Genomic DNA, 26,133 nt, shown 5'->3' with positions numbered 1-26,133 from the left:
AGGCATTCACACGAATGAGAGGTGAGAGGGCTGTGTGCGTGTTTGAAAATGGTTGAGAGGAGGGTGTTACTTGAAAAAATCTCATGGCCAAAGTCACGTCTCGCGGGACTTGAAATTATCTCATTGAAAAAGTCTCGTCTCAGGATTTCCTTTTATAATAGAGACTTTTTCATTACTATTCTTACCAAATTACATTTTTTCTATCTTGTTACTATTTTTTAACATCTTTGAAACACTTTGAGCTACATTCTGTGAACATGTGTTACAGAAATAAATGTGTTGTTGTTATTGTTGTGCGAACTTTAAAACCCTTTTCCACATTTCTGATGTCTGGGCAGGCTGAAGCCTGCCAGTAGAGTTTGGGGTCAGGCTGCCTAGCCTGATTTACGGGTCTTTGAGAGGCCTCAGACCTTTTCACAATTTCTGAGCATGCAGATCACAGCAACAATAATCAGATCTATTGGGGGACACCAATAGTGAGAAAGGCTATCAGGGTAAGGGAGGAGGAGGCCTTCCATGCGGTGGTACAGACCAAGAGGCTGTAGCTACAGGGGAGAGTAAAGCAATGGAAATTGATTTTAATCCAACCTGAATGAGGTTCCAGGAGATGACTTGGGAGAGGAAGACGGGATGCTGCGAAATCTGCTAAGTTTCCATGTTGGTAACTCACAATAATAACAATACCAAGAATACTCAAATGCACCATAATTTTAGAAAAGGTTATTTACTCATTACAGTTGTTTACAATGCACAGTCAATCTACTCCTTTCTAATGATGATAGTTGTCTTTTTCTAAATCATCTTTTGAAATGTTGAGGATTACGATGGTAGCAAGCTGAGTAGGGCAGTCTAGACTTCTCTAGCCCAGAACTGACTTGTCCAGAGCAATTCCCCAGACACCTGGCAGATACATTCCATCCATTGTATTCCAAGCCTGTCCTGGGTCTCCTGTCAGTAGGAAGTGTCCTTCTACACCCTTCTACATTCTTGCTGGATGTCCACATCATGTCAAATGCCACTTGATCTTGAGAGAAGAGACTATCTAGTCCATTTTCTTTGCTTATTTTTGAGTTCCTAACCTTGCCACTCTTGAGACTCTAGGTTAATATGGCACCATTGACTGTCTGAGAGAGAGAGAGAGAGAGAGCTCTGTCTGAGTACTTGGGTCAAGCATCAACACCACCACTATCACCACTGTCTGGTACTCTGCCCATAACTCTGCTCCTGCTGTAACAGTTCGTTGGTCAATCTCTCAATCCTCTCTACTCCTTCTTGAGACTAAGTTCATTTCTGGGCAGAGAGTAAGACACTCTATTCTGGAAAGGAGATACAAACTCAGATTTAACTCTTACTCTTACTGTATCATAGTCCACTGAAACTGCAACCATGTATGTGGAAGATCACGGTCCAATAACGAGGCCAAGAGAACAAAATCACCTGCAGTTCTCAGGTCCTCAAACCGGATACTCGCCTAGCTTAAAATGCATCTCGATATCCCGTCCGTGAAAGTCACATTAAGGGAGGAGGGAAGACTTCCTTTGATCAGAGTCTTTTACCCATCTTGAGTAAACTTTGCCTTAATGCCAACAAAGGCGACTCATTTCTCGCTCTACAAACATAGACATGGAAATAAACATGCCACTGGCACTGAGACTTCATACTCTTGCTGTTTTTCCTAAATGGTATCCGGAAGTATGAAGTCCTAAGCATTCTCCAGGTCCACAAGATTAGCAAACTCCCTTGACCTCTTAAATATCCACTCACAGCCCAAGTAGCTGGTTCGTGGTTTTCAGCCTGGAGAGAATAAGCATCGTTCTTCCTGTCTGAGATCCTGAAACCTGAGTTCCAACTCCCTGTTTGTCTGTGTGGAGCTTTCATACAATTCCTGACTCTTTCTCCAGGTTCTCTTGCCACATTCCACACAGATGCAGGTTATATTAACTGGCAAGTCTGTAATGGCCTAACATGAAAGCGTCCTGCGTGCTGTCCGTTGAAGGTGCCGTCAAAGACTCCCGCTTTCTCTGACCCTATAATGGAATAAGTGGGATCATAAATGAATGAATGAAATGAAATCATTGCTAGAAAAAGAAAATAAATAAACATTTTATAACCAAAGACAGCAGAAGAAAATGAAATCCTGGTAGACCAAGTCATTGTGCAGAATTATTAACTAACAGCTAACAATGGAATATTATTAAGCACCTCACTTTTCTCCAGTCTCACATGTTCTTTTATGATGTTTATACTTTAGTTGGAAACTTCCCAACTATACCTGAAGATCCCACCACCTCCTGAAGATCCCACCCTCCTCTACACTGCATCTGTCATGTCATGTGGAGTGGTCTCTTGATCAACACCTCGTTGACATTCCCTCGAACGCAATAGATATCTCTATTTTAATCCTCATACACTGCAGCTGGGGGGGGCTTGTTTCGTTTTGGACGTGCTCTGTCTCTAGGTACCGTATACAGGGCCGGATTAAGGTGGGTGCTATTGATGCTGCAGCATTAGGCCCATTCCTGAAATAGGCCCAGATGAAAACAGACAAGAATTTTCTGGAAGCCGAACAGTTATCCTTTGCTATATTAACCTCAAAATAATTCTTAGAATGAAATTTGGAGTCCGACTTTCGGACGCCTAGACACAGCGTTACTTATTATACAGTTACTATTGTTCTTTGTGCTGTGACATAACTATAGTATTGTTGTGTTTATCGTTAACCGAAGATTTCAAGTTAATGCTATCAATTTTACGTTAAACAGTTTACTTAGTAATTTAGCTGCGTTTTTTGCAATATCTTGGGGATTCTTGCCACTTTATTATTGTTCGGTAAGTGCCACATAGTAAATTTTTCACCTTGAAAGTTAGTTGTACAGTAAAAGTCGATGGCTATTTAAATGGTTATCTGTAAACGTAAAACTAAAAGCCGGCCCGCGGGACCAGCATGGATGTTTAGAATTTTTAAAATCCTCAACAGGATTCTGGTCTATTATGAAATTTAAATCGTGGACAAATTTTTACCCTCAAGAGCCTGAACTGAGTCACTTTGTACCCAATGTCTCCGCAAATTCATTTTTTCTTACTCTGTTTCATAAGAGAATTGCAAAATGTTGTGTATTTCATTGTTATGTTTTCTGCATTAAGTGCATTTTTCAGACAATTGCTATTGAATGTTGATGTTACATAGTTTGACGTTAATCTCGAGTTGTTACGACACTACGTCGTTATTATTTTTCATGTTCAATAAAGGCTGGCTGGTTGCGTCGCAAGCAATTAAGGCTCCTTGGTCCGTCTGAGTGTGCATGTACAGTGAGTGTTGAATGCATATGCACCAATGCGAGAAAAATAGGCCTTTTTTGCACTGCAGCATCAGGCCCAATTTCGCCTTAATCCGGCCCTGACTATATATACTAAGTTCTCCTGCAGATAAGTCAGGGCTTGATTTCACCGTATAATTTCCGGTATTTTATAATGTCGGTCGGAGGAGGCAAGAAGATGTAAAAAAAAATTATTAAGTGTTGCATTTTTGAACAGGCATATAAATCGGGGTCTGATTTTATGATCGATTTTTTGGGTTTCAAGGCCTTACTTATACGATATGTCAAGAGGACTGGGACTTTGTGAAGTATGGGGAGGTAAAATGGGGGAGGGGCGGGAGAGAAGCGGCGGCGAAAGAAAACTAGCTATTTCTAATCTATCCTTCTAATCCTTAGAATTGTAAGAGCCAATGTAACAAGACGCTTCATGGCAATAACTCCTGGAAAAATTGGAAATTAAGATCAATATATACTATTTGAACTTGGAAAAAATCAAACCTTTTTTTACAACCTGGCAGGATCTAATTAATAGCAGTTTGGAATAAGCTTTTCAATTGAGGAAGCAGATTTTGTTCCCCCTTAATTTTATTATTTACTTATTTCTCCTACTATTAAAGTTTTACACTGCCGGCCTAGTGCTTTTTCCGATGGGTTGGGATTGATTGGATTTGAACCTTAACTTTGACTTGCTTGTACAGAATGTTGACTTTAATAAATTAATAAAATGTTTAAAAGACATTCCCTTGAACTACAGCTTCTTGGCAAATGCCATTGCTGTGTCTAATTCAGTTTACTCGATTTACTTCAATTAATTTCAGAACACCGCCACCGCCAGCAACACAATGTTTACTTCTATAGCACATTTTCACACACGAGCTACAACTCAAATGGCTTTACAGAATGAGTAGTGAAGCAGCTGAGCCGCGTAGCCTTCTGCCTACCGTCATTATCGGAAGACTCCTGGGTGGGCTCGGGCGTCGAGCTGCTGCTTTCTGTGTTCTGACTATAGCTGGATGGCTGGCTGCTGGTTTTCCGTCTCTTGCACTCCATCCCCATCTGAAGAGAAGAAAAACTGAGTTAGTGCCCAGGAATGTGGACTTCCTTGTCCTGTGCTAGGGCAGCTTACATGTTTGTCCTTTATTTTTCAGCTTCTCAGCCACAGGAAGCTCTTTAAAACAAATAAGCATTTTTAGGTGTTGTAGCCTACAGTATAATGCAAAAGGCACCTACTGCAGTAGTCATGTCGGTATGTCGGTCTGTCTGTCTGTCTGTGTTCTGCACCTCTAATAGTTATCTCTGCAGCTAATTCTCCATCTTGGGCTACTACTGATCCTAAATATTGAAACTTATTTAAACACTCATTCTCTCTGTTTCAATTGCCTATACTTGTCTTCGCACCTTCAGGTTTTGTCCCAGCTATACCAAACCTGATTCTTCTGCATTGTCGCTTTGTTTTGTCTCATTAATTCTCCATTTGTTGTTCTCATAGTATATCATTCACGTCAGTATTTAGTACCAATGCGTTAAATGCAGTCAGCTCAGACAAATCCTCAAACCACTTCTATGCTATTTTTAAAGGTTCTCAATAAGCAATTCTCTAACAATAATTAATCATCTCAAAAAAGGACGGAGCATGAACATGTACCTTTTTCGTAATCATTTGGTTTTTGCTGTATGCTGCAGAGCCGGATTGCTTAGGATGTCTTTCCAGAAAGTCAATGATCCCGTCCTTTTCAAATTGAGTCAAGTATTTCTGAGGATCCCAAGGTGAGGTGCTGAAAAATTACATACAGAAGGTGAGTACGGAACATAATACAAAATATATATATACGTATCATGTGTAAGCTGTGCCCATCCAACCATCTCTAGAGCCAGAGCCTATTCCAGAACTAACTGTTGATGAGACAACAGTTGACTAAAGAGTACACTAAATGGGCAATGAAACCGCTTCATTTATACCGGACCCAGGAGTACTTCTGGTGCTACTACACTGCATCCAGGTAGCACTTCTGGGTCAGGTGGAAACTTCCCCATGATAGGAGAGTCTGCCACCAGCAGATTCCCCACTAAACGGCACCCGAGGACCCCAACAGGGATTCCCAACCAAAAGTACAACTCCCATGCAACCCTGTAGGTGTCCAAATGGGACACATGCTAGACAGATGATGCCACCTAGTGTACAAAGGAAGTATGTGGGCCTGGGAAGCAGGTTCCCCTTGTCCATCCATTATAACATCCTCCCGACCAGATAAGGTACCACTAGCCAAGCCTGTCCACCCGCATCCTTTCAATTAAATGGGCCTTCTAGCCAGGTAAAGAACCTTCCATCCCCACTGGGACGCCGGCCAACTTGCTGTTTCCTATTACAGCAATATGTTGAATATGTTCAAACATAGACTAATGATTCTGGGTTTTAATTTGTGACAGACGGGTATCAGCAAGAGTGAAAGGGAAGGTCTACAGGATGGTAGGGAGACCAGCTGTGTTATATGGGTTTGAGATGGTGGCACAAGAGACAGAGCTGGAGGTGACAGAATTAAAGATGCTAAGATTTGCATTGGGTGTGACGAGGATGAAAAGGATTAGAAATGAGGACATTAGAGGGTCAGCTTAGGAGGGACGGTTGGGAGACAAAGTCAGAGAGGCGAGATTGCGTTAGTATGGACATGTGCAGAGGAGAGATGCTGGGTATATTGGGAGAAGGCTGTTAATGTTAGAGCTGCCAGGGAAAAGGAGAAGAGGAAGGCCTAACAGAAGTTTATGGATGTGGTGAGAGAGGACATGCAGGTGATGGGTGTGACAGAACAAGATGCAGAGGACAGAAAGATATAGAAGAAGATGATCTACTGTTGTGACCCCTGACAGGAGCAGCTGAAAAAAGAAGTAATGATTCTGTATGTGATACATGTACTTTATTTTTATTTATTTCATATACTTTATTAATCCCCAAGGGAAAAGTGTCTTTTTGCATGATATTTGGTGGTCAGAGCAAAGGGTCAGCCATTGTACAGCGCCCCAGGAGCAATTTTCAGGTTAACGGCCTTGCTGAAGGAAGTAGGCACCCCTTCACAAGATTTGAACTGGCAATGTTCTTGCCCTGTGCTACAGTGGATTACGTGTTTGTCCTTAATTTCTCAGCCACAGGAGGCGTCATAAAACAAATAAGCATTTTTAGGTGTTTTAGCCTGTAATGCAAAAAGCACCTACTGCAGTAGCCAAATCTGTCTGTGTGTCTGCCTGTATCTTCCATTTTTGAACTTCAGGCTGCTTATACTGTATTACGTTTTCATTATTTTGCTCCAACAAACCATGATAAACTGAATTTACGGAACTCTTTAAAGCAGGTGGTTCCAAGCAAGAGGGTCAGCCATTGTACAGCACCCCAGCAGTAATTTTCAAGGTAAGGGACCAACGGAGTAGGATCCCTCCTGGCAGTAACCGGTAACCTTTCAGTTGCCAGTACAGATCCTTAACCACACAGCAAGAAAAACACCAGCAAAAGAAAAAAACATGTAGCGGTATTCGGATAACTGTTATTTAAAGAATACGTTTGGTATCTTTCAAGTCAAATGTTTTTTTTTAACAAACCAACTATCATATGAAAAGTTTGGGAACCCCCCTCAGCCTGCACAATAATTTCTCTACTTTCAGCAAAAAAGATAACAGTGGTATGTCTTTCATTTCCTACAAACATCTGAGTACTGCAGTGTTTTCCGAACAAAGATTTTTAGCAAAGCAGTATTTAGTTGTATGAAATTAAATCAAATGTGAAAAACTGGTTGTGCACAAATGTGGGTCCCCTTGTCATTTTGCTGATTTGAATGCCTGTCACTTCTCAATGCTGATTACCTGCAACACCAAATTATTTGGATTAGCTCATTAAGCCTTGAACTTCATAGACAGGTGTGTCCAATCATGAGTGGTTAAAGGTATTTAAGGTGATCAATTGCAAGTTGTGCTTCCATTTGACTCTCCTCTGAAGAGTGACAGACAGCATGGGATCCTCAAAGTAACTCTCAAAAGATCTGAAAACAAAGATTGTTGAGTCTCCTGGTTTAGGGGAAGGCTACAAAAAGCCATCTCAGAGGTTTAAATGGTCAGTTTCTACTGTAAGGATTGGAATCAGAAAATGGAAGGCCACAGGCACAGTTACTGTTAAACCCAGCAGGTCTGGCAGGCCAAGAAAAATACAGGAGCGGCATATGGGCAGGATTGTGAGAATGGTTACAGACAACCCACAGGTGACCTCCAAAGACCTACAAGAACATCTCGCTGCAGATGGTGTATCTGTACATCGTTCTACAATTCAGTGCAATTTGCACAAAGAGCATCTGTATGGCAGGGTGATGAGAAAGAAGCCCTTTCTGCACTCACGCCACAAACAGAGTCGCTTGTTGTATGCAAATGCTCAGTTAGACAAGCCAGATTCATTTTGGAACAAAGTGCTTTGGACTGATTAGATAAAAATTGAGTTATTTGGTCAGAACAAAAAGGGCTTTGCATGGCTGAAGAAGAACACCGCATTCTAAGAAAAACACCTGCTACCTACTGTCAAATTTGGTGGAGGTTCCATCATGCTGTGGGACTGGGGCCCTTGTTAAAGTCGAGGGTCAGATGAATTCAAGCCAATATCAACAAGTTCTTCAGGATAATTTTCAAGCATCAGTCATAAAGTTGAAGTTACGCAGGGGTTGGCTATTCCAACAAGACAATGACTCAAAACACAGTTCGAAATCTACACAGGCATTCATGCAGAGGGAGAAGTACGATGTTCTGGAATGGCTGTCACAGTCCCCTGACTTGAATATCATCGAAAATCTACGGGTTGATTTGAAGCAGGCTGTCCATGCTTGGCAGCCATCAAGTTCAACTGAACTGGAGAGATTTTGTACTGAAGAATGGTCAACAATACCTCCATCCAGAATCCAGACACTCATCAGAGGCTATAGGAGGACAGCGTCTAGAGGCTGTTAGATTTGAAAAGGAGGCTCAACTAAGTATTGATGTCATATCTCTGTTGGGGTGCCCACATTTATGTGCCTGTCTAATTTTGTTATGATGCATTTTGCATATTTTCTGTAAATCCAATAAACTTAAAGTCACTACTGAAATACTACTGTGTCCATAGGGCGTGTCATATATTAAAAGGAAGTTGCTACTTTAAAAGCTCAGCCAATGATGAACAAAAATCCAAAGAAATAAGAGGGGTTCCCAAACTTTTTCATATGACTGTATGCATTTGCCATGCAGAACTTGCATTCTAAAGTTAAATGCTTTCTATAAATTATAAAAAAAAATCTCTTGCCCACACTAAAGTTATTTGAATGAAACAAAAGTGCAGATTGACGATTTGTGTCTTAACTGGCAGTCAGCAAGAGATTCTCAGTAAAAAACCAACAACTTACTTTGCATATTTATAGTGCCACTCGTTAGTGATGGGGTCAAACTGGAAAAGTCGTGGGTGCCATTGCTGATCTTTTCTCTCTCTGGCAGCTTGTCGCTGAGCCTCTTCCAGAATGTACTTTTCCTGAGTGGCTCTCAGCTGGTCCTTCTCCTTTATTGCACTTGTTACATGTTGCCATAACCTGGAAAAAAAAATGGAGGCTCACTGCAGGTTTACTTGTGTGATGAAGTATCCTGCTGCCGTTTTCACATCTAACTCCAGAAGATAAAGCAAACTCAAAGATTATGTGAAATCAATCAATAACCCCTTCATTTACATTGAGCTTTGAGTACACAAATTTTGTCTTACAAGCAGAGGATGCTCTCATCTCCATGCCCCACAGAGTTTACTCCACCTTGGACAACGCCGGCACCACAGTCAGGGTCAGGTTCTTTGATTTTTCCAGTGCTTTTAACACCATTCTGCCTCATCAACTGGGGAAAATGATCAAGGTTTTGAATTGTAATGCCTGGACCATGAACTACCTGACCGACTGACAGCAGTTTGTGAGTCTGAGGGACAGCATATCAGAAATGGTGGTGTGTACTACTGGAGCCCCTCAGAGAACTGTCCTGTCTTCCTTTATGTTCACCTCTCCACACAACAGACTTCCAGCACAACACCAGCACTGGCCATCTACAGAAATGTTCAGATGACTCGTCCATCACAGGCTGCATTAATAATAATAAGGTCAGTTTATGGACGACTCTGTCTTGTGGTGCAGGGGCAACAGCCTGCAACTCAACATCAGCAAGACAAAAGAGCTGGTGGTGGACTTCAGGGATGACAAGGAGTACCAGTCACCATTCAGGAGGAGGACATGGAAGTGGTGCAGAGCTACAAGTACCTGGGGGTCAATATAAACAACAAACTGGACTGGTTTGACAATGCAGGAGTGCTGAACATGAAGGGCCACAGCAGACTGGACTTGCTAAGGAGACTCTCAGGTCTTTTGATGTGTGCGGCAAACTGGTGGAAATATTCTACCAGTCCACAGTAGCTACTGTGGTGTCCTGTGCTGTGGTCTCCTGAAAAGTCTCAAAAAACGTATCAGGAAGGCCTGCACCATTACAGGGTGAACCCTGGACACACTGGAAGCAGTTGTGGAAAAGAGGATGGAGACAAAATTGGACGCCATCATGAAAAATCTCCTCCATCCCCTCCAGGGGGCGCCGTCTCCCAGCACTTTTAGCCACAGGCTCATTCCACAGCAGTGTGCTAAGAAGCGTCTCTGGGGGTCTTTTCTGCCCACTGCTATAAGGCAATTTAGTGCTTCTACCTGATGTACTTGTTTTTTCGATCGATTGATTGATTGATTGGCTGTATTATCTGTCCTGTGAGTCTGTATCCTTGTTTTATAGGTTTCTGCCTGCTTCTGCATGATTAATGAAGTTTATCCAATCCAATCAATCCCTAGGCAAAGCTTACAAAAGTAAAGAGTGAACAAAATGTATGCTAAGTGTAGGAGTGACTTCAAGAGTTATGGCTTCAGAGTAGATTGTAGCCAAGGCTGGGTTTGTGCTCACAAAAGGCCCTTTAACTTCTCAGTGAACGAGTTAATACTGGAAATGCCTTAATTATTAGCTCTGACTTACATGTACACCCTGTGCAACATCCACTCATCACTCGTATCTCAAACACACAAATCAAATTGAGCAATATGGCCAAGGCTGACAACCTTCGTTTCAAAACAGAGCAAGCAAAAATAGGTTGAACAGGGTGGCACATGACAATGTCTTCATGATGACAAATAGACAATTGCAAAAAACAATAAGTCATGGAAACATTAAGTGCACAAAGTTTTTGATTCATCAAAGCAGCCACCTATTGCTGATATAACAGCCAAACACACACGGCACTCTTTCTATGAGTGAAATCCAATATTGGTCATAAAGATCTTCCCAACACTCTATTAGAAGTTCTCACAAATGTGTTGCACTTGTAGGTTGCTTTCCTTTCACCCTTCGGTCTCAAGACTGTGCTGGTCAGTCCATGTTTCAAGTGTACCTTCTTATTCTTTTAACGTAGTTCTGACATGTTTTGGATCATTGTCTTACTGTAGAATGAACCCTCGACCTACTAGATGCAGATTATAAGGTATGGTGTGGTGCTGCAAAATGCTGTGGTAACCCACGTCACACACGTGTGAATGGGAGGCAGCTAAAGGGCCTGAATAAAGACAATTCCACGCCTAGTCCAGTAAGTTGGTGTTTGCTATTATAGATAGTTTGGCAAATAAACTTTATTTGTGAAACTTTAAGCAAGATGATAACTCAATAAAAAACAAGCAGGATGGCAAAAGTGGAGCCGTCTTGAAGGGTTATCTCAATAGGACCTTTTTCACACGACATACATTGGTGATTTGCTCTTACCTTTCAGACTCAAACTCCCCCTGCTGGCCAAACTGAACCACCTGTCTCCTGAGTCTCTGCATGCGGACCTCTGATGTTGGGCTCCAAAACAAATCCTTATGGTCGTTCATTTTTTGATCTAGAAAGACCTCTCCGTCCTGAAAGACACATTTTGTTTCATTGAAGATGCATTATTACATGTTTCCTCGGTACATTCTGGGATTATTCTCTCAAGTAACATGCAGACAGCTTAATCCCCTTAACATTCATAGAAGGGGCAAGTGGCTACCCCAGCAGCTTTGAAGCAGAACCCAAACTTAGACTGGGTGCCAATCCAATGCGGATCATAGGATGGATATCATCACATGCACAGAGGACTAATCAACACGAAGGTCCACTTGTTTCACATATTATCAGTTCACAGTGGCAAGTCAAACCAACCTGCATGTTTTCTTGATGTGGAAGTGCACCATACAGACACAGCAAGAACTCGCCCAACTCTAGACCAGCGTTTCCCTGTGGGCCATAGCTTTGCAGGTAGGCCGTAGCTGACCCCAAACGAAATTGTCCAACCCACCCAACCCATTCCCCCCAACACCCATCACCGATCCAACAATCTTGCTCGATTCATGGCAGCAACATCACAAGTGGATTGCGGCTGATTCCCCAACCCTACTCTGACCATGAAGGAAAAGCATTGGAGATTGTGCTTGATTCAGCTAACAATCTGACGCTCTGGTGGTTGTGTGGGACTCCACACCCCTTCTGCTTTAGCAATCGCTTTCAATTCACCAAGGGGGACCACCCCTTCCCCCCTACCCAGATGATTGCGCCACCATGGTTGTCTGATCTGACATCACCAGCCTTTTTCCTTTGGGACATGTTCAAAGGAAAAGTCTATCGGAATGAGCCTCTCACTGTGGAAGACTTGAAGGAAAACATCCAACGTGAAATTGCTGCTATTCTCCCAAGACGCTTGCCGATACGTTCAGGAACATGGAGTACTGTGTCAAAATGTGTCTGGTGGAAAACGGAAACTACTTCCAGCATTGCATTGATTACACATACCTCAAGGTATATAGAATATTTTTTTGTTTCAGATAGCTTCATCCTAACGGGAGTTACAACAGAATATTCGGGGCCTCATTTGAGTGACTCGCCATGTATTTCTCATGTTGAGTGTGACACAAAATGGTCGACCAACTTCTTCTCTACAGTCGTGGCCAAACATTTGGAGAATGACACAAGTATTGGTATTCACAAAGTCTACTGCTTCAGTGTTTTTAGATCTTTGTGTCAGATGTTTCTCTGGTATACTGAAGTAGAATTACAAGCATTTCATAAGTACCAAAGGCTTAAATTGACAATGACATTAAGTTTATGCAAAGAGTCGATATCTGCAGTGTTGGCCCTTCTTTTTTTCATGACCTCTGCAATTCTCCCTGGCAGGCTGTCAATCAACTTCTGGGCCAAATCCTGACTGATGGCAGCTGCCCATTCCTTCATCGTCAATGCTTGGAGTTTGTCAGAATTGGTGGGTTTTTGTTTGTCCACCCGCCTCTTGAGGATTGACCACAAGTTCTCAATGAAATTAAGGTCTGGGGAGTTTCCAGGCCATAAACTCCAAATGTTGATGTTTTGTTCTCAGAGCCACTTAGTTATCCCTTTGGCCTTATGGCCCCGGTGCCCCGTCATGCATTGTTGGTCACCAAACTGTTCTTGGATGGTTGGCAGAAGTTGCTCTCAGATGATGTTTTGGTCCCATTCTTTACTCAGGGCTGTGTTCTTATGCCAAATTGTGAGTGAGCCCACTGCCTTGGCTGAGAAGCAACCCTACGTGATATGAGTGGTCTCAGGATACTGTACTGTTGGCCTGACACAGGACTGATGGTAGCACCACTCACCTTTTCTTTTTTACCAGATACCCCAAACAATCATAAAGGAGATTCATCAGACAAAATGACTTGACATCACCAGTCCTCAGCATTTGCAGAATATCAGTCTGTCCCTGACGTTTTTCTTGGCTTCTTTGCTGCCCTTCTTGACATTCATCAGGCCATCTTCCAAAAGTCTTCGCCTCACTCACACCTGCCTGCTGCCATTCCTGAGCAAGCTCTGCCCGCAGCTGAATCAACTTTAGGAGAAGGTCCTGGTGCTTGCTGGACTTTCTTGGGCGCCCTGAAGCCTTCCTCACAACAAGTGAACCTCTCTTCTTGAAGTTCTTGATGATCTGATAAATGGCTGATTTAGGTGCAGTCTTACTAGCAGCAATAGCCTCGCCTAGGAAGCCATTTTTGTTCAAAGCAATGGCGGTCCTTTTGTGGCAGGGCTGACATGCAGTGGAAATGGGTTTGTTGGGGTGAAGTTCATTTTCATAGCAAAGAGGGACTTTGCAATTCATTGCAATTCATCTAATCACTCTTCAGAACATTCTGGAGTCGATGCAAATTGCCATCATAAAAACTGAGGCAGCAGATTTTGTGAAAATGAATATCTGTGTCATTCTCAAAACGATTGGCCGTGACTGTATATTCAAACTGATGGAATGAGTGATTACATGATTGAAGATGCCTGTGATAATCATTAAAGGACATTAATCTGCTGAAAGGATCCCTACAAGATAAATATTTCTTCCAACTTCTAAAAGGGTTCCAATAATTTTGCCCCAGCCATTTTTGGAGTGTCTTTGTAAATTAAGCATCACACGTGTGCACAGCTTAAGGGCTCTGATGATGGTAATTTCCCGCCGCTCCAGGGGTGGGCGATGTACTCTAATGCCTTTTCCTCCCTCTGCAGACCGGAAGCCTGACGGCCATACTGCCAGTGACATCACTTTCTGTGTCCGCCCACCTGGACCCGCCTCTTCCTGCCAGAAGGACTCCTAAACAGAAGACCCACCATCTTAATTCAGTTTTGATCCTGAACACACGTCTGAGAAGACATCTTTGCAATTGCTGAGTAACTTTTTTGTTTTTTTCAAAACCCTCAAATATACGGGGTCACGATGGTGGTGCACCAACTCTTTTATCTTTGGTGGTGTCATCTTTTACAGCAGGAATTAGGTTTTTTTTTCACAGCTTTTGTTTTGTTCCACTGCAAACCAAACAAATGTACATATAGATGACAAAAGACCATTTAATTTCAATATATTTCAGGAATAATGGTGCCTCATTTGAATGAAATGCAAGGGTGCCACTGTCTTCTTCCACTTATGTATAATACACCAAGCTGTTCTTTCAGCTTAAGGGTGAATCACATAGTCGAGGACATCAACGGAAAATAAGGGGCAAGTGCATTAAGGACTGAAGCTAGGAAGCTCTTCTTTATATAAAGAGTTGTGGGACTCCTGAACAAACTACTGAGACATGGAGTTGGAGCAGAGACCTGGAAAACCTTTAAGAAGAATCTGAATGAGATATTGGGAGAGCTTAGCTATTAGCTACACAAACAGACATTATGGACTCAATGGTCTCCTCTCGTTTGTCAAATTTCTGATGTTCTAGTTAAAGCAGATCACATGGCTCCTTCCCCAACCAATCCAGTAACAAGTGATATTTACAGAAATAAGACTCACCCAGTGTCCCCCAACAGTAGCCATCACTTCATCTCCCAAAGAAATTGTTCCGGATATTTGGTTCACACTGTTGTAACCGCCAAACAAAGGCTTAAACAAAAACAACAGAAAGAATTGTATCAAGAAGATGAATACTTTCTGAACAAGAGTATAAATGACTTTTTTTTTAGTACATATCCTAAAGCCCAATTCGGATGGGATTAGTTTTACACCAAGGAGGTGCAGTACAGTCAACTTCCACGTCCAAAAGGAGCTGAAAAGCACCGGTGGGACTCCACTTGCCCTGATACTGCTTTTCCATCATTTAAAACGTCTTGATGAAACCTTTCACCACATTCATCACTGACTGTTCCAAGATTAACAGGGAGCAAAGTCAAGAGTAAATGTAAAAAAAATAATCTTTACCAACATGTTGCACTTCATGGTTTTGTATGTTTGAAGGGTGTTATCAACCAGCTGATGTAGCCACTGTGAAAATTGTCAACCACATCCTTGAATGCCCTCCATGCAATTTCCTCCGGCCCCGCTAGCAGATCTTTGAACCGCCTGTCATCGGTGACGTGTCTGATTTGTTGGCCAACAAAAATGCCTTCCTTAATCTTGGCATCAGTTATTCCTAGAAAGATCGGTCGCAAATATCGAAATCCTTCACCTTGCTTGTTCAACACGTTTGCAAAATTTTTCATTAGACCAAATTTTGTATCATGTGGAGGGGTAACAAGTGGTCAACATGCCATACCTTTCTGCTTACAGAGCAGGCAGTTCTGTAATGCGCGGCTCAACCATTAGCAGTATTTGGTCTACCTAAGCTGCATTCCCAGCATCAGTGACTCATTTGTCAGTCTCCATAAATGTTCTAGTTGTACTTGTTGTATTGCATATTGTCACACATGTACGTCAGAGGAGCACCTTTCGGGCTTCTCAGAGGTGTGTAATACCACCCAAGGAAAAGAAGAGGGGCACCGGGCAGTTGTCTGAATGTTTAATATCTTTGGGCTGTGTTGTTTCCCATCCATCCATCCTTCCGCTTATCCGAGGTCGGGTCACGGGGGCAGCAGCTTGAGCAGAGAGGCCCAGACTTCCCTCTCCCCGGCCACTTCTTCTAGCTCTTCTTGGAGAATCCCAAGGCATTCCCAGGCCAGCCGGATGATATAGTCCCTCCAGTGTGTCCTGGGTCTTCCCCGGGGCCTCTTCCCAGTTAGAAGTGCCCAGAACACCTCACCAGGGTGGCGTCCAGGAGGCATCCTGATCAGATGCCTGAGCCACCACATCTGACACCTCTCGATGCGGAGGAGCAGTGGCTCTACTCTGAGCCCCTCCCGGATGACTGAACTTCTCACCCTGTCTTTAAGGGAAAGCCCAAACACCCTGTGGAGGAAACTCATTTCAGCCGCTTGTATTCGCGATCTTGTTCTTTCGGTCACTACCCATAGCTCATGACTATAGGTGAGGGTAGGAACGTAGATCGACTGGTAAATTGAGAGATCTGCCTTACGGCTCAGATGTTACTGTATCTCCCCACTTGGTGAAAATATTTCAGGGAATCACAAACACAGGTCAGGGCAGGTTGGGGAGCATGCACTGGCACAGCATGTTGTCGCACAAGCATAGGAGACTGCAATAAAACAGAATATAACAGGAAAATGTAAAAGTCACTGACTTCACGTTTGAGATGTGGGATACAAATTCAAGAAAACAGTGACAAATCACTCAAACCCAATTATTTGTGATCTTTTCTAGAGGTCCCAACAAATGTGTGCAGGCCATTTTAGAATCTCTATGTAGAATAAGCAAAACTAGATCCCTTGTCTCACTTGCTTTGTTTTACTCGATGACACGACAGGCATGGAGATACATAGGGGACAACTGCTTTTCATGTCATTACTTTTCAGTACTTTGTCAACGTGCTTTAAGGGGACACACAAATTTGTCTGTGCTTGCCTTATTCATGACTAGTTGTACCCCGTGGCTTCGCCACATAGCAATGAAACAGGACAAACTTTAAAAACCAATAGACGTTGCCACTGTATCTGATCATGTTCAGTTCTGATGGGAAAGCGTTCCCCGCGTGGGGAGAAAAGCAGATGGCCGTGATATCTCTGGCAATCAGCAGCTACCCTCTAAAACACATGGAGCTCTGATCTCTCTCTCAAAAACATCAAATGTTACTCCTTAACAATCTGTAGATGATAATGTCTGCTGAACAAATGGGTATCATTAGCTAAGCGGAGGCAAGGTACGCTCCAACATGTGGCGAGACATAGACCAACTCGAACAGAGGCTGGCGAGTGAATGAGGAAGGCCCCGCCCCCAGCTCTTGAAAAACTCTCTTGGATCTGCATAAATACATCGGTACCACAAGCGAACTGTGCTACTTAACTCGATGACAGAAGTCGCAAAATCAACCGGAATGTTCAAGCAAATTATAGAAAACAAGTAATTCTCTTGTGAAAAGCAGACAGACATACAGACAGAACGTGCTTGGACCACAAAATTTTTAATTCTTAACAAGCATCTACGGAGCAAGGGTAACCTACATTACAAATTTCAATTCCCAAGTCCTCATGGTTCGGGAGATTTCGTGATGAGTGAGTCAGTGGTATCTGGCTTTTATATTTATAGATAAGACAACTGGCATTCACTGTAGGAATTGTTCAACAGTGCTGACCAAACTCAACAGAAATAATCTCTCGTCATACCTTGAGTTTAAATTCCAGTTCAGTGTTGTATTTGGTCTTCTCGCACACAATCGTCACTTTTCCTCCCAACTCCATTGTCAGTTTACCATAGAGGATCCCTGGAATGGAAAAACACAAAAAATGTACAATGGAAAACATCAGTTTAACGTGCCTTGTGAAAATGAGTCATTCCCCTGTAACATTAGATGCAAAAAGTGGTCAAAAATGGCAAAAAGTCAAAGCTAATGGATCAGAAACTTTAATAAAGTGCAATGGCTGAGTTACAAGCTATTACTTTGAAGACAACAATCTCTGTGTGAAAACCACAACTATCGTAGCCTCCTTGGCGTTATGTTTACCCCTGGAAAAACAATGAATTATTTTCCAAAAATGTAATATGTACGTAACAGAAAGAAATAAAAACCAAAATGTCAACATAAATACAGTAGAAAAAGTTCTGTCTAGTGACCACCACTGTGCTGATGCAGATTTAGGGTTAGGGGTAGGGTTAGGGTTAGGGTCCTTCATGTGAAGTTTTGAGACAGTCACCAGCTCACACAGTCCAATACAACACAATACAATTTATTTTTGTAGAACCCAAAATCACACAAGAAGTGCCACAATGGGTGCAGTCTGATGTCTCAACAGGGACAGTGGACACTCGTTTCTTTGCGCACTTTTCTTGCATTTTTTTCTGTTGCTTGCGTATGAAAGGTCAGAAAGTCAGTGCCCGATGCACACGGTCGACATGCTCCCTTTTTGTGATTGCAGATGTCTTGCATGCGCACCTGGGGAACACCTTCCTGTCTCCAATGACGTAGGCCATACCACCCTGAGTCGAGAAGAGCTGCTTACACTAACAGTGTCTTCTCTTTTACCTCAGTCCAGATCTGAAGGGGATGCCTGGCACTCCCCACACTCTGCCCAGATTGGCCGCGCCCTTTCCAGCACAGCCACCATAAAGACGGATGAGACCCGGAGGATGGCATCACTACTGGACCCTACTCCACTGTGGGCAGAGCCCCCGATGAGGCATTCATTTTCTGTCTGAAGATATTTTGGCCAGTGAGAGCCTTTTCTGTTGTGCCCTGGGCACTGTTTTTTACTTTATTTTATCTTCTTCTTTCGGCTGCTCCCGTTAGGAGTCGCCACAGTGGATCATCTTCTTCCATATCTTTCTGTCCTCGTCATTGTGCTCTGTCACCCTATCACCTGCATGTCCTCTCTCACCACATCCATAAACCTTCTCTTAGGCCTTTCTCTTTTCCACTTCCCTGGCAGCTCTATCCTTAGCATCCTTCTCCCAATATACCCAGCATCTCTCCTCTGCACATGTCCAAACCAATGTGATCTCGCCTCTCTGACTTTGTCTCCCAATCATCCAACTTGAGCTGACCCTCATTTCTAATACTGTTCATCCTTGTCACGCCCAATGCAAATCTTAGCATCTGTAACTCTGCTATCTCTAGCTTTGTCTCCTGCTTTCTGGTCAGTGCCACCATTTCTAACCCATATAACATAGCTGGTCTCACTACCATCCTGTACACCTTCCCATCACTCTTGCTGATTTCTGTCTGTCACAAATCACTCCTGACACTCTTCTTCACCCATTCCACCCTGCCTGCACTCTCTTCTTCACCTCTCTTCCACACTCCCCATTATAAGCCTATTAAAAGGAATAACCTGGCTGGTGCCCCCAATTTTCCTTTTCGTGTTCCTGTGGGTATTTATCTCAGTCACAGAGAGTACCCCAGTGCAAGGCTTAGTGACTTCAACATTCCCCTGACACAAACACTGACAGCTGGTGCATTGTAAGCAGTGCTTAGGGGGCTAATGTCTTTCTTATCCTTGCACTTGACATTTTTGTCATGCAGCTACTGATGCCTCAGGCTGCAGCTTCATGAGCAAGTTCACTGGGTCATATCATGGCAGTTTGGTCATCCGGTGCTGTATATAAATTAGTTTCTCATTACTATAACTTGATTTGAGCAATGGTGCAGTTTCAGTTTGTTTTAAAATTGCCTTTTTCTTTGCCATGGTGTTGGCAGTTGGAGGCTCCGCCCCACTCATAAATATTGATGAGTTACACTGAGTACCTAGAAACACTCATGTATTGCAGCATGATGTTATATTATCCACTAGATGGCAGCAACACGCTGTCTCAAGAGTTATTCTGACTTAACACCATAAAGGAAATCATTACACATCACTCTGATTCCGACTAGGGATCAACCACATTAAAATAGAATTCCGAGCTTGAGCAATACTCCGGGTCAATGCCAATGAGGTTAAATTGAGGAATTACCTAAGAGTGGCAAAACGCATAGAAATGTTCATTACATTTTTGCAGCAGGATGTTATTTTAGCAGAACACTGTTCCGAGAGTTGTTTGGGCATAATTGACTTTAAAATACTGCTTAGGGTTTACAAAGCCTTAAATAATCTCGCTCTACAGTATCTTATATATCGGAATGTCTGACACCTTATACTCCAAACCATAACCTTAGATCCTCAAATGAGTGTCTGATTAGAATTCCACAAGCGAAACTTAAAAGAAGTGGTGAGGCGGGCGGCCTTCTGCTGTTATGCACCTAAAATCTGGAACAGCCTGCCAATAGGAATTCACCAGGCTAATACAGTGGAGCACATTAAAAAACTGTTAAAAACACATTACTTTAACATGGCCTTCTCATAACTTAATTTTAATTTAATCCTGATACTCTGTATATTCAATTTATTATCATAACTATTCATGGTGGCTCTAAAATCCGTACTAACCCCTACTCTCTCTTCTGTTTCTTTTCCCGGTTTTCTGTGGTGGTGACCTGCACCACCATCACCTTATCAATGCACCGTGATGTCCTACATTGATAGATTAAAAGCTAGAAGTCTACATGACCACCATCATCAAGTCCTTCCATGAGAACCCTAAATGCTAAGAGGTCTGTTTCATTTATGTGAGGTAGAATGTCCAGAGGGGGCTGGGTGGTCTCATGGCCGTCTGGAGTTTTATTTTTTTGTTTTTTCTGTCTTCCCTGGCCATCGGACCTTACTCTTATTTTGTGTTAATTAGTGTTCTCTTATTTTAATGCTTACTTTGTCTTTTTTTCTCTTTCTACATCCTGTAAAGCACTTTGAGCTCCATTATTTGTATGAAAATGTGCTACAGAAATAAATGTTGTTGTTGTTATATGACACTATAAAGCAGATACATGATTTTGTGTCTGACTCGGGATCAACTACATTAATGTAGAATTTCAAGCCTGATTTATGCTCAGGGTTCACACCAAGAAGGTTAAAATCAAGTGCTGCCTAGAAGTGGCAAAACATATAGAAATATTCAGGAGTTTTTCCCAAAATGAGGTTATTTAATCCACTAGATGGCAGCAAAATACTAACTCATTTGTTATCCAGCCTTGAAAATGTAAAGCAGGATATTAACTGTCACCCCGTGTCTGACTCGGGATCAACTGCATTAACGCAGAATTTCAAACTCGAGTTATGTTTGGGGTCAATGCCGAGAAGTTAAAAATTGATGAGTTACCTAGGAGTAGCAAAACGCAGAGAAATATTCAAGACTAGCCAACCCGCGGCGTACCATACGCCGCATAATCAGGCTGCTTTTTAAATGATTTTTAAGCACAGGGAGAAAATTAACATTTGAAAAATCGGTAATTTAATAAATCAGCAAGAAAAGCAACATTGTAACAATACACGGAACAAACCAACACACAATCGTCCATGACTGAAAACTGGCGGACCGCAATCGCGCCTTCTCCTGCCAGACGGAAAGATGGGGGTGCACAGCACTCAGTCGCGGAGTGTGGAACGGGAGGAGAGGAGAAGGACGTCCATTCAGCTCCCTCCGTCATGCTAGTCTGCTGAATTCTCGTTCAGTATGTACTACCCGCTCATGTGCCCACCTCCAACTCGTCACTTGAGGCGTTGGCTACTTTTCTATATATAATCCACCAAGACACCCGACCACGATAGTAGTGAGGTGAGAGGGGGGTGTGCACAAAGGGTAGGGACGCAACCAGTGGGAGCGTATGAGTCGCACTTAGTGGGAATTCCACGGTTTGTAGTCCGAATGGGGTTAAACGGCTTACCTACGCCTCTCTGTGCCGGGTAGACACACGCTCAATCTCATGCATAATTATTTATTGAATTCTAAACACTTCTGGAAAGACACGGTTGTCTAAAACAGGTTGGTGTGAGAATACAACAGTAAGTGAATGAAAAGATGGAACTCTGGAGAGAGCAAAATACAACACAATAGTGAAGCCGCGGCATAACAAACGCCGCATAATTATTTATTGATGGTTGAACACTTCTGGAAAGACACAGTTGTCTAAAAAGGGAGGTTTTGAGGATACAACAGAAAGTGAATGAAAAGATGGAACTCTGGAGAGAGCAACATATAATTGTCCGTGAGTGAAGACGACGCATGTTTGTCGCGGATGCGAATTGCTGTATGTAGCGTGTAAACAGTTTGTTATGGTGCACGCGGTCGTGCGTCGTAACCAAAAACTTGGTTTTTAAAGGCTGCTTACTTCATTGTGTTTTAACCTCAATTGTAAAGGATTGTTTTAAGGTTCCCATGAGATACCCCTCACAAACCGTTTTACACGCTGCATATGGCGACTCACCTCTGTGAGAACCATGCCTCTATGAACAGTCAAGGTGGCTCGGAGGTACATGAGGCCTCTACGACAGACGAATATAAGTGACGCCGTTCTTTCTGTGTTGTCGCGCCCGAGTTGGTAGGCGTGGCTCTGCAAGTTGTCACCGTATCCAATGGTCTTGGAGTTGGTGGGCGTGGCTCCTTCCTGCATGCGCCATAGGTATCTTACTTGTCAGCGGCTTAGTGAATCCACGCCCCTTCCGGCGTGCTTTCCATGGGTGTCTTGCCTTTCCATGGGTGTCTTGCCTTAGTGAATTATATATACTGTATATAGATGTTAGGCAGCATGATGTTATTTCCTCCACTAGATGGCAGCAGAGTACTAACCCATTTGTTATCCAGGCTTGAAAATGTAAAGCAGGCCATTAACCGTCACCCTGTGTCTGACTCGGGATCAACTGCATTGACACAGAATTTCAAGCTCAAGTTATGCTTGGGGTCAACGCCAAGAAGTAAAAAATTTATTGAGTTACCTAGAACTAGCAAAACGCAGACAAATATTCAAGATGCTATTTGATGATATTTTATAGCACTGCCACATAAATTTTTGACTCTCTTTATCAATCCCGTTTCTGTCTGAGCACACTGTAGCATAAGATGGGCAGGTTGGATAGGGAGGACCTTTGTGAGGTATGGGGTGGTCATTGCGATTTCCAGGAGTGCCATGGAAATGGACGCACTATTGAAAACGAGCGGGAAAAGGCAGCAAGAGAAAAGGAAAAAAAAAAAAAAAATCCCAAGCTTTATGGTGGAGGGGAAAGATGTGTCTAATCTGAGGCCAGGAAAAAGATGGTTTCTCATGGAGCACCGCAAGTCTGATGCAGTTTGGGGTGGCCACCTCGAAGATTCCTGATACACTGAGGGAAGTGTTCTAGATAGTGGATGGGATCGGAATTAGCGTGAGCCATAAATCTTTCATTCTGGGATTGGCATCTCTGAGAAACTGAAATATTTGGAGATACGATAATCTGATAAAAAGGCTAAACTGAGTGGATGTTGTGGGATATTTTCAGGGTACGTGATTTTATGATATTTGTTTACTGTATATATTGGGAGAGGGTGGGCAGTTTTCGAAATCAGTTTATATACGGGGAGTTTGTGGGATTGTGGATAAAGAATTAATTACATGTTTTGCTGCACATTTTCTCTGGATCATTTTTTGTAAAAATCACTTTTATTAGTGGATGTCATTTTCTGCACCATGGGAAGGGGTCTGAATACAGTTTGGGGTTAACCTGCAATCATTAATTAACTTTTCACTACAAACTTAGTGAATCGTAGAAGTTATAATCGCCAACCATTTCATCCACTAGATGGCAGCAGAAAGCCGTCCTGTGTGTTATCCGGGTTTAAAAATGTTAAGCGGGTCATTAACCGTCACAGTGGTCAACCATACAGTGGTGTGAAAAACTATTTGCCCCCTTCCTGATTTCTTATTCTTTTGCATGTTTGTCACACAAAATGTTTCTGATCATCAAACACATTTAACCATTAGTCAAATATAACACAAGTAAACACAAAATGCAGTTTTTAAATGATGGTTTTTATTATTTAGGGAGAAAAAAAAATCCAAACCTACATGGCCCTGTGTGAAAAAGTAATTGCCCCCTGAACCTAATAACTGGTTGGGCCACCCTTAGCAGCAATAACTGCAATCAAGCGTTTGCGATAACTTGCAATGAGTCTTTTACAGCGCTCTGGAGGAATTTTGGCCCACTCATCTTTGCAGAATTGTTGTAATTCAGCTTTATTTGAGGGTTTTCTAGCATGAACCGCCTTTTTAAGGTCATGCCATAGCATCTCAATTGGATTCAGGTCAGGACTTTGACTAGGCCACTCCAAAGTCTTCATTTTGTTTTTCTTCAGCCATTCAGAGGTGGATTTGCTGGTGTGTTTTGGGTCATTGTCCTGTTGCAGCACCCAAGTTCGCTTTAGCTTGAGTTGACGAACAGATGGCCGGACATTCTCCTTCAGGATTTTTGGTAGACAGTAGAATTCGTGGTTCCATCTATCACAGCAAGCCTTCCAGGTCCTGAAGCAGCAAAACAACCCCAGACCATCACACTACCACCATATTTTACTGTTGGTATGATGTTCTTTTCTCAAATGCTGTGTTCCTTTTACGCCAGATGTAACGGGACATTTGCCTTCCAAAAGTTCAACTTTTGTCTCATCAGTCCACAAGGTATTTTCCCAAAAGTCTTGGCAATCATTGAGATGTTTCTTAGCAAAATTGAGACGAGCCCTAATGTTCTTTTTGCTTAACAGTGGTTTGCGTCTTGGAAATCTGCCATGCAGGCCGTTTTGCCCAGTCTCTTTCTTATGGTGGAGTTGTGAACACTGACCTTAACTGAGGCAAGTGAGGCCTGCAGTTCTTTAGACGTTGTCCTGGGGTCTTTTGTGACCTCTCAGATGAGTCATCTCTGCGCTCTTGGGGTAATTTTGGTCGGCCGGCCACTCCTGGGAAGGTTCACCACTGTTCCATGTTTTTGCCATTTGTGGATAATGGCTCTCACTGTGGTTCGCTGGAGTCCCAAAGCTTTAGAAATGGCTTTATAACCTTTACCAGACTGATAGATCTCAATTACTTCTCTTCTCATTTGTTCCTGAATTTCTTTGGATCTTGGCATGATGTCTAGCTTTTGAGGTGCTTTTGGTCTACTTCTCTGTGTCAGGCAGCTCCTATTTAAGTGATTTCTTGATTGAAACAGGTGTGGTAGTAATCAGGCCTGGGGGTGGCTACGGAAATTGAACTCGGGTGTGATACACCACAGTTAGGTGATTTTTAACAAGGGGGCAATTACTTTTTCACACAGGGCCATGTAGGTTTGGATTTTTTCTCCCTAAATAATAAAAACCATCATTTAAAAACTGCATTTTGTGTTTACTTGTGTTATATTTGACTAATGGTTAAATGTGTTTGATGATCAGAAACATTTTGTGTGACAAACATGCAAAAGAATAAGAAATCAGGAAGGGGGCAAATAGTTTTTCACACCACTGTAATTGCACACAATTCCAAGCCTGGTGTTTACATACTGATCTGTTGATGATGTCATGCATCACGACAACACTGAACATGTGACCACCAGGGGGGACCATTGTGAAAAACAGCATGGCAGCCAACTACTATTACGCGCATGCAAATTGGCACAGGTCCGACGCCACCAAAATTGTGACAAAAGTGACACAAAGCCACAACTTTTAAAAACGATCCAAAATGAACCCACCATCACGATATCCCCAGCGTTGTTTTTCAAACAGTTCACTAAACTAATTTCAATACTCACCTGCTTTTCTCGTGAAGGAATTTGCATGCATGCTGTTACAGTTTAAAAAACAGCCACCCACCCACTCACCTACCAATGAAACGTGTGACCCTAATCAACAGTAAAATGCATTCCTCACCTTTGCAGTGGGCATACGGCATGGTGATGACGTACTCCTCTTCAAGGTTCAGAAACAGAAGCTTTGCATTGCCATCGAGGACAGCCGATAGCGAATTGCCTACGAGAGAAAGAAAGTAATGAGAGCAGACATAGAGGCACAAGCACCCGAGACGCGGCTCTTCTGCATTTTATGTAACTGAAAGACACCGTAGCTTATTTACATTTCTTAGTAATTTTAGTTTTACTGCGCTTTACACTTTAATTTACATTTTTATGAAGGCAAGTAAACCCTTGGACAAAGTCCAGTCCTCAGTACATATTCACATTTTTTTATGTTTATTTAGATGTATTTATTCAAATCTTAGCGTATTTCTTTACATATTCTCACAGTCTGAGTGATGGTAGGTTAGTAACTGAAGGTCAAGCAGGGAGTCGGGAATGGGGACAGAAGTGACAGGGCTTTGCTTTACAGTTCGTCCCCTCACATACAAGGAGGCGATGTCGCCATCTTCCAATGAATTCATTTTTAGAACCTACTTGCACTAATAAATGGATATCAGGAGCAGCAAATATAAATATCTTGTTGTCATATGTGCTGTAAATGGTACAGTGATACCACCATTAGTGAAATCGATACCGATAGAAGTATTTTATGTGTCAGATTTCCGATACAGAATATTTTTTAAAGAGCATAGGA

At 42.6% G+C, this 26,133-nt stretch overlaps 1 protein-coding gene across 4 annotated transcripts in view; it reads right to left on the bottom strand.

Moving 5' to 3' along the window:
* Positions 1-26,133, bottom strand: part of osbpl5 (oxysterol binding protein-like 5) — a 325,895-nt gene that overhangs the window by 15,071 nt on the left and 284,691 nt on the right. For 3 of the 4 annotated variants that reach the window (XM_039736890.1, XM_039736896.1, XM_039736906.1), the window contains exons 15-21: positions 25,456-25,554; positions 17,385-17,482; positions 14,686-14,775; positions 11,133-11,269; positions 8,723-8,902; positions 4,963-5,092; positions 4,259-4,373 (exon numbers count right to left, since the gene is read on the bottom strand). In XM_039736890.1, the coding sequence (XP_039592824.1) occupies positions 4,259-4,373; positions 4,963-5,092; positions 8,723-8,902; positions 11,133-11,269; positions 14,686-14,775; positions 17,385-17,482; positions 25,456-25,554 (849 nt within the window). Of the gene's footprint in view, positions 1-732; positions 2,028-4,258; positions 4,374-4,962; positions 5,093-8,722; positions 8,903-11,132; positions 11,270-14,685; positions 14,776-17,384; positions 17,483-25,455; positions 25,555-26,133 lie in introns of those variants that run through there. The other variant, XM_039736915.1, reaches the window with a different exon arrangement.

Source organism: Polypterus senegalus, chromosome 1, assembly GCF_016835505.1.
Source record: "Polypterus senegalus isolate Bchr_013 chromosome 1, ASM1683550v1, whole genome shotgun sequence".
In the NCBI taxonomy this organism is placed as follows: Eukaryota; Metazoa; Chordata; class Cladistia; order Polypteriformes; family Polypteridae; genus Polypterus; species Polypterus senegalus.
The sequence above is the reverse complement of the archived record's forward strand: the minus strand, read 5'-3'. Positions and strand labels throughout refer to the sequence as shown.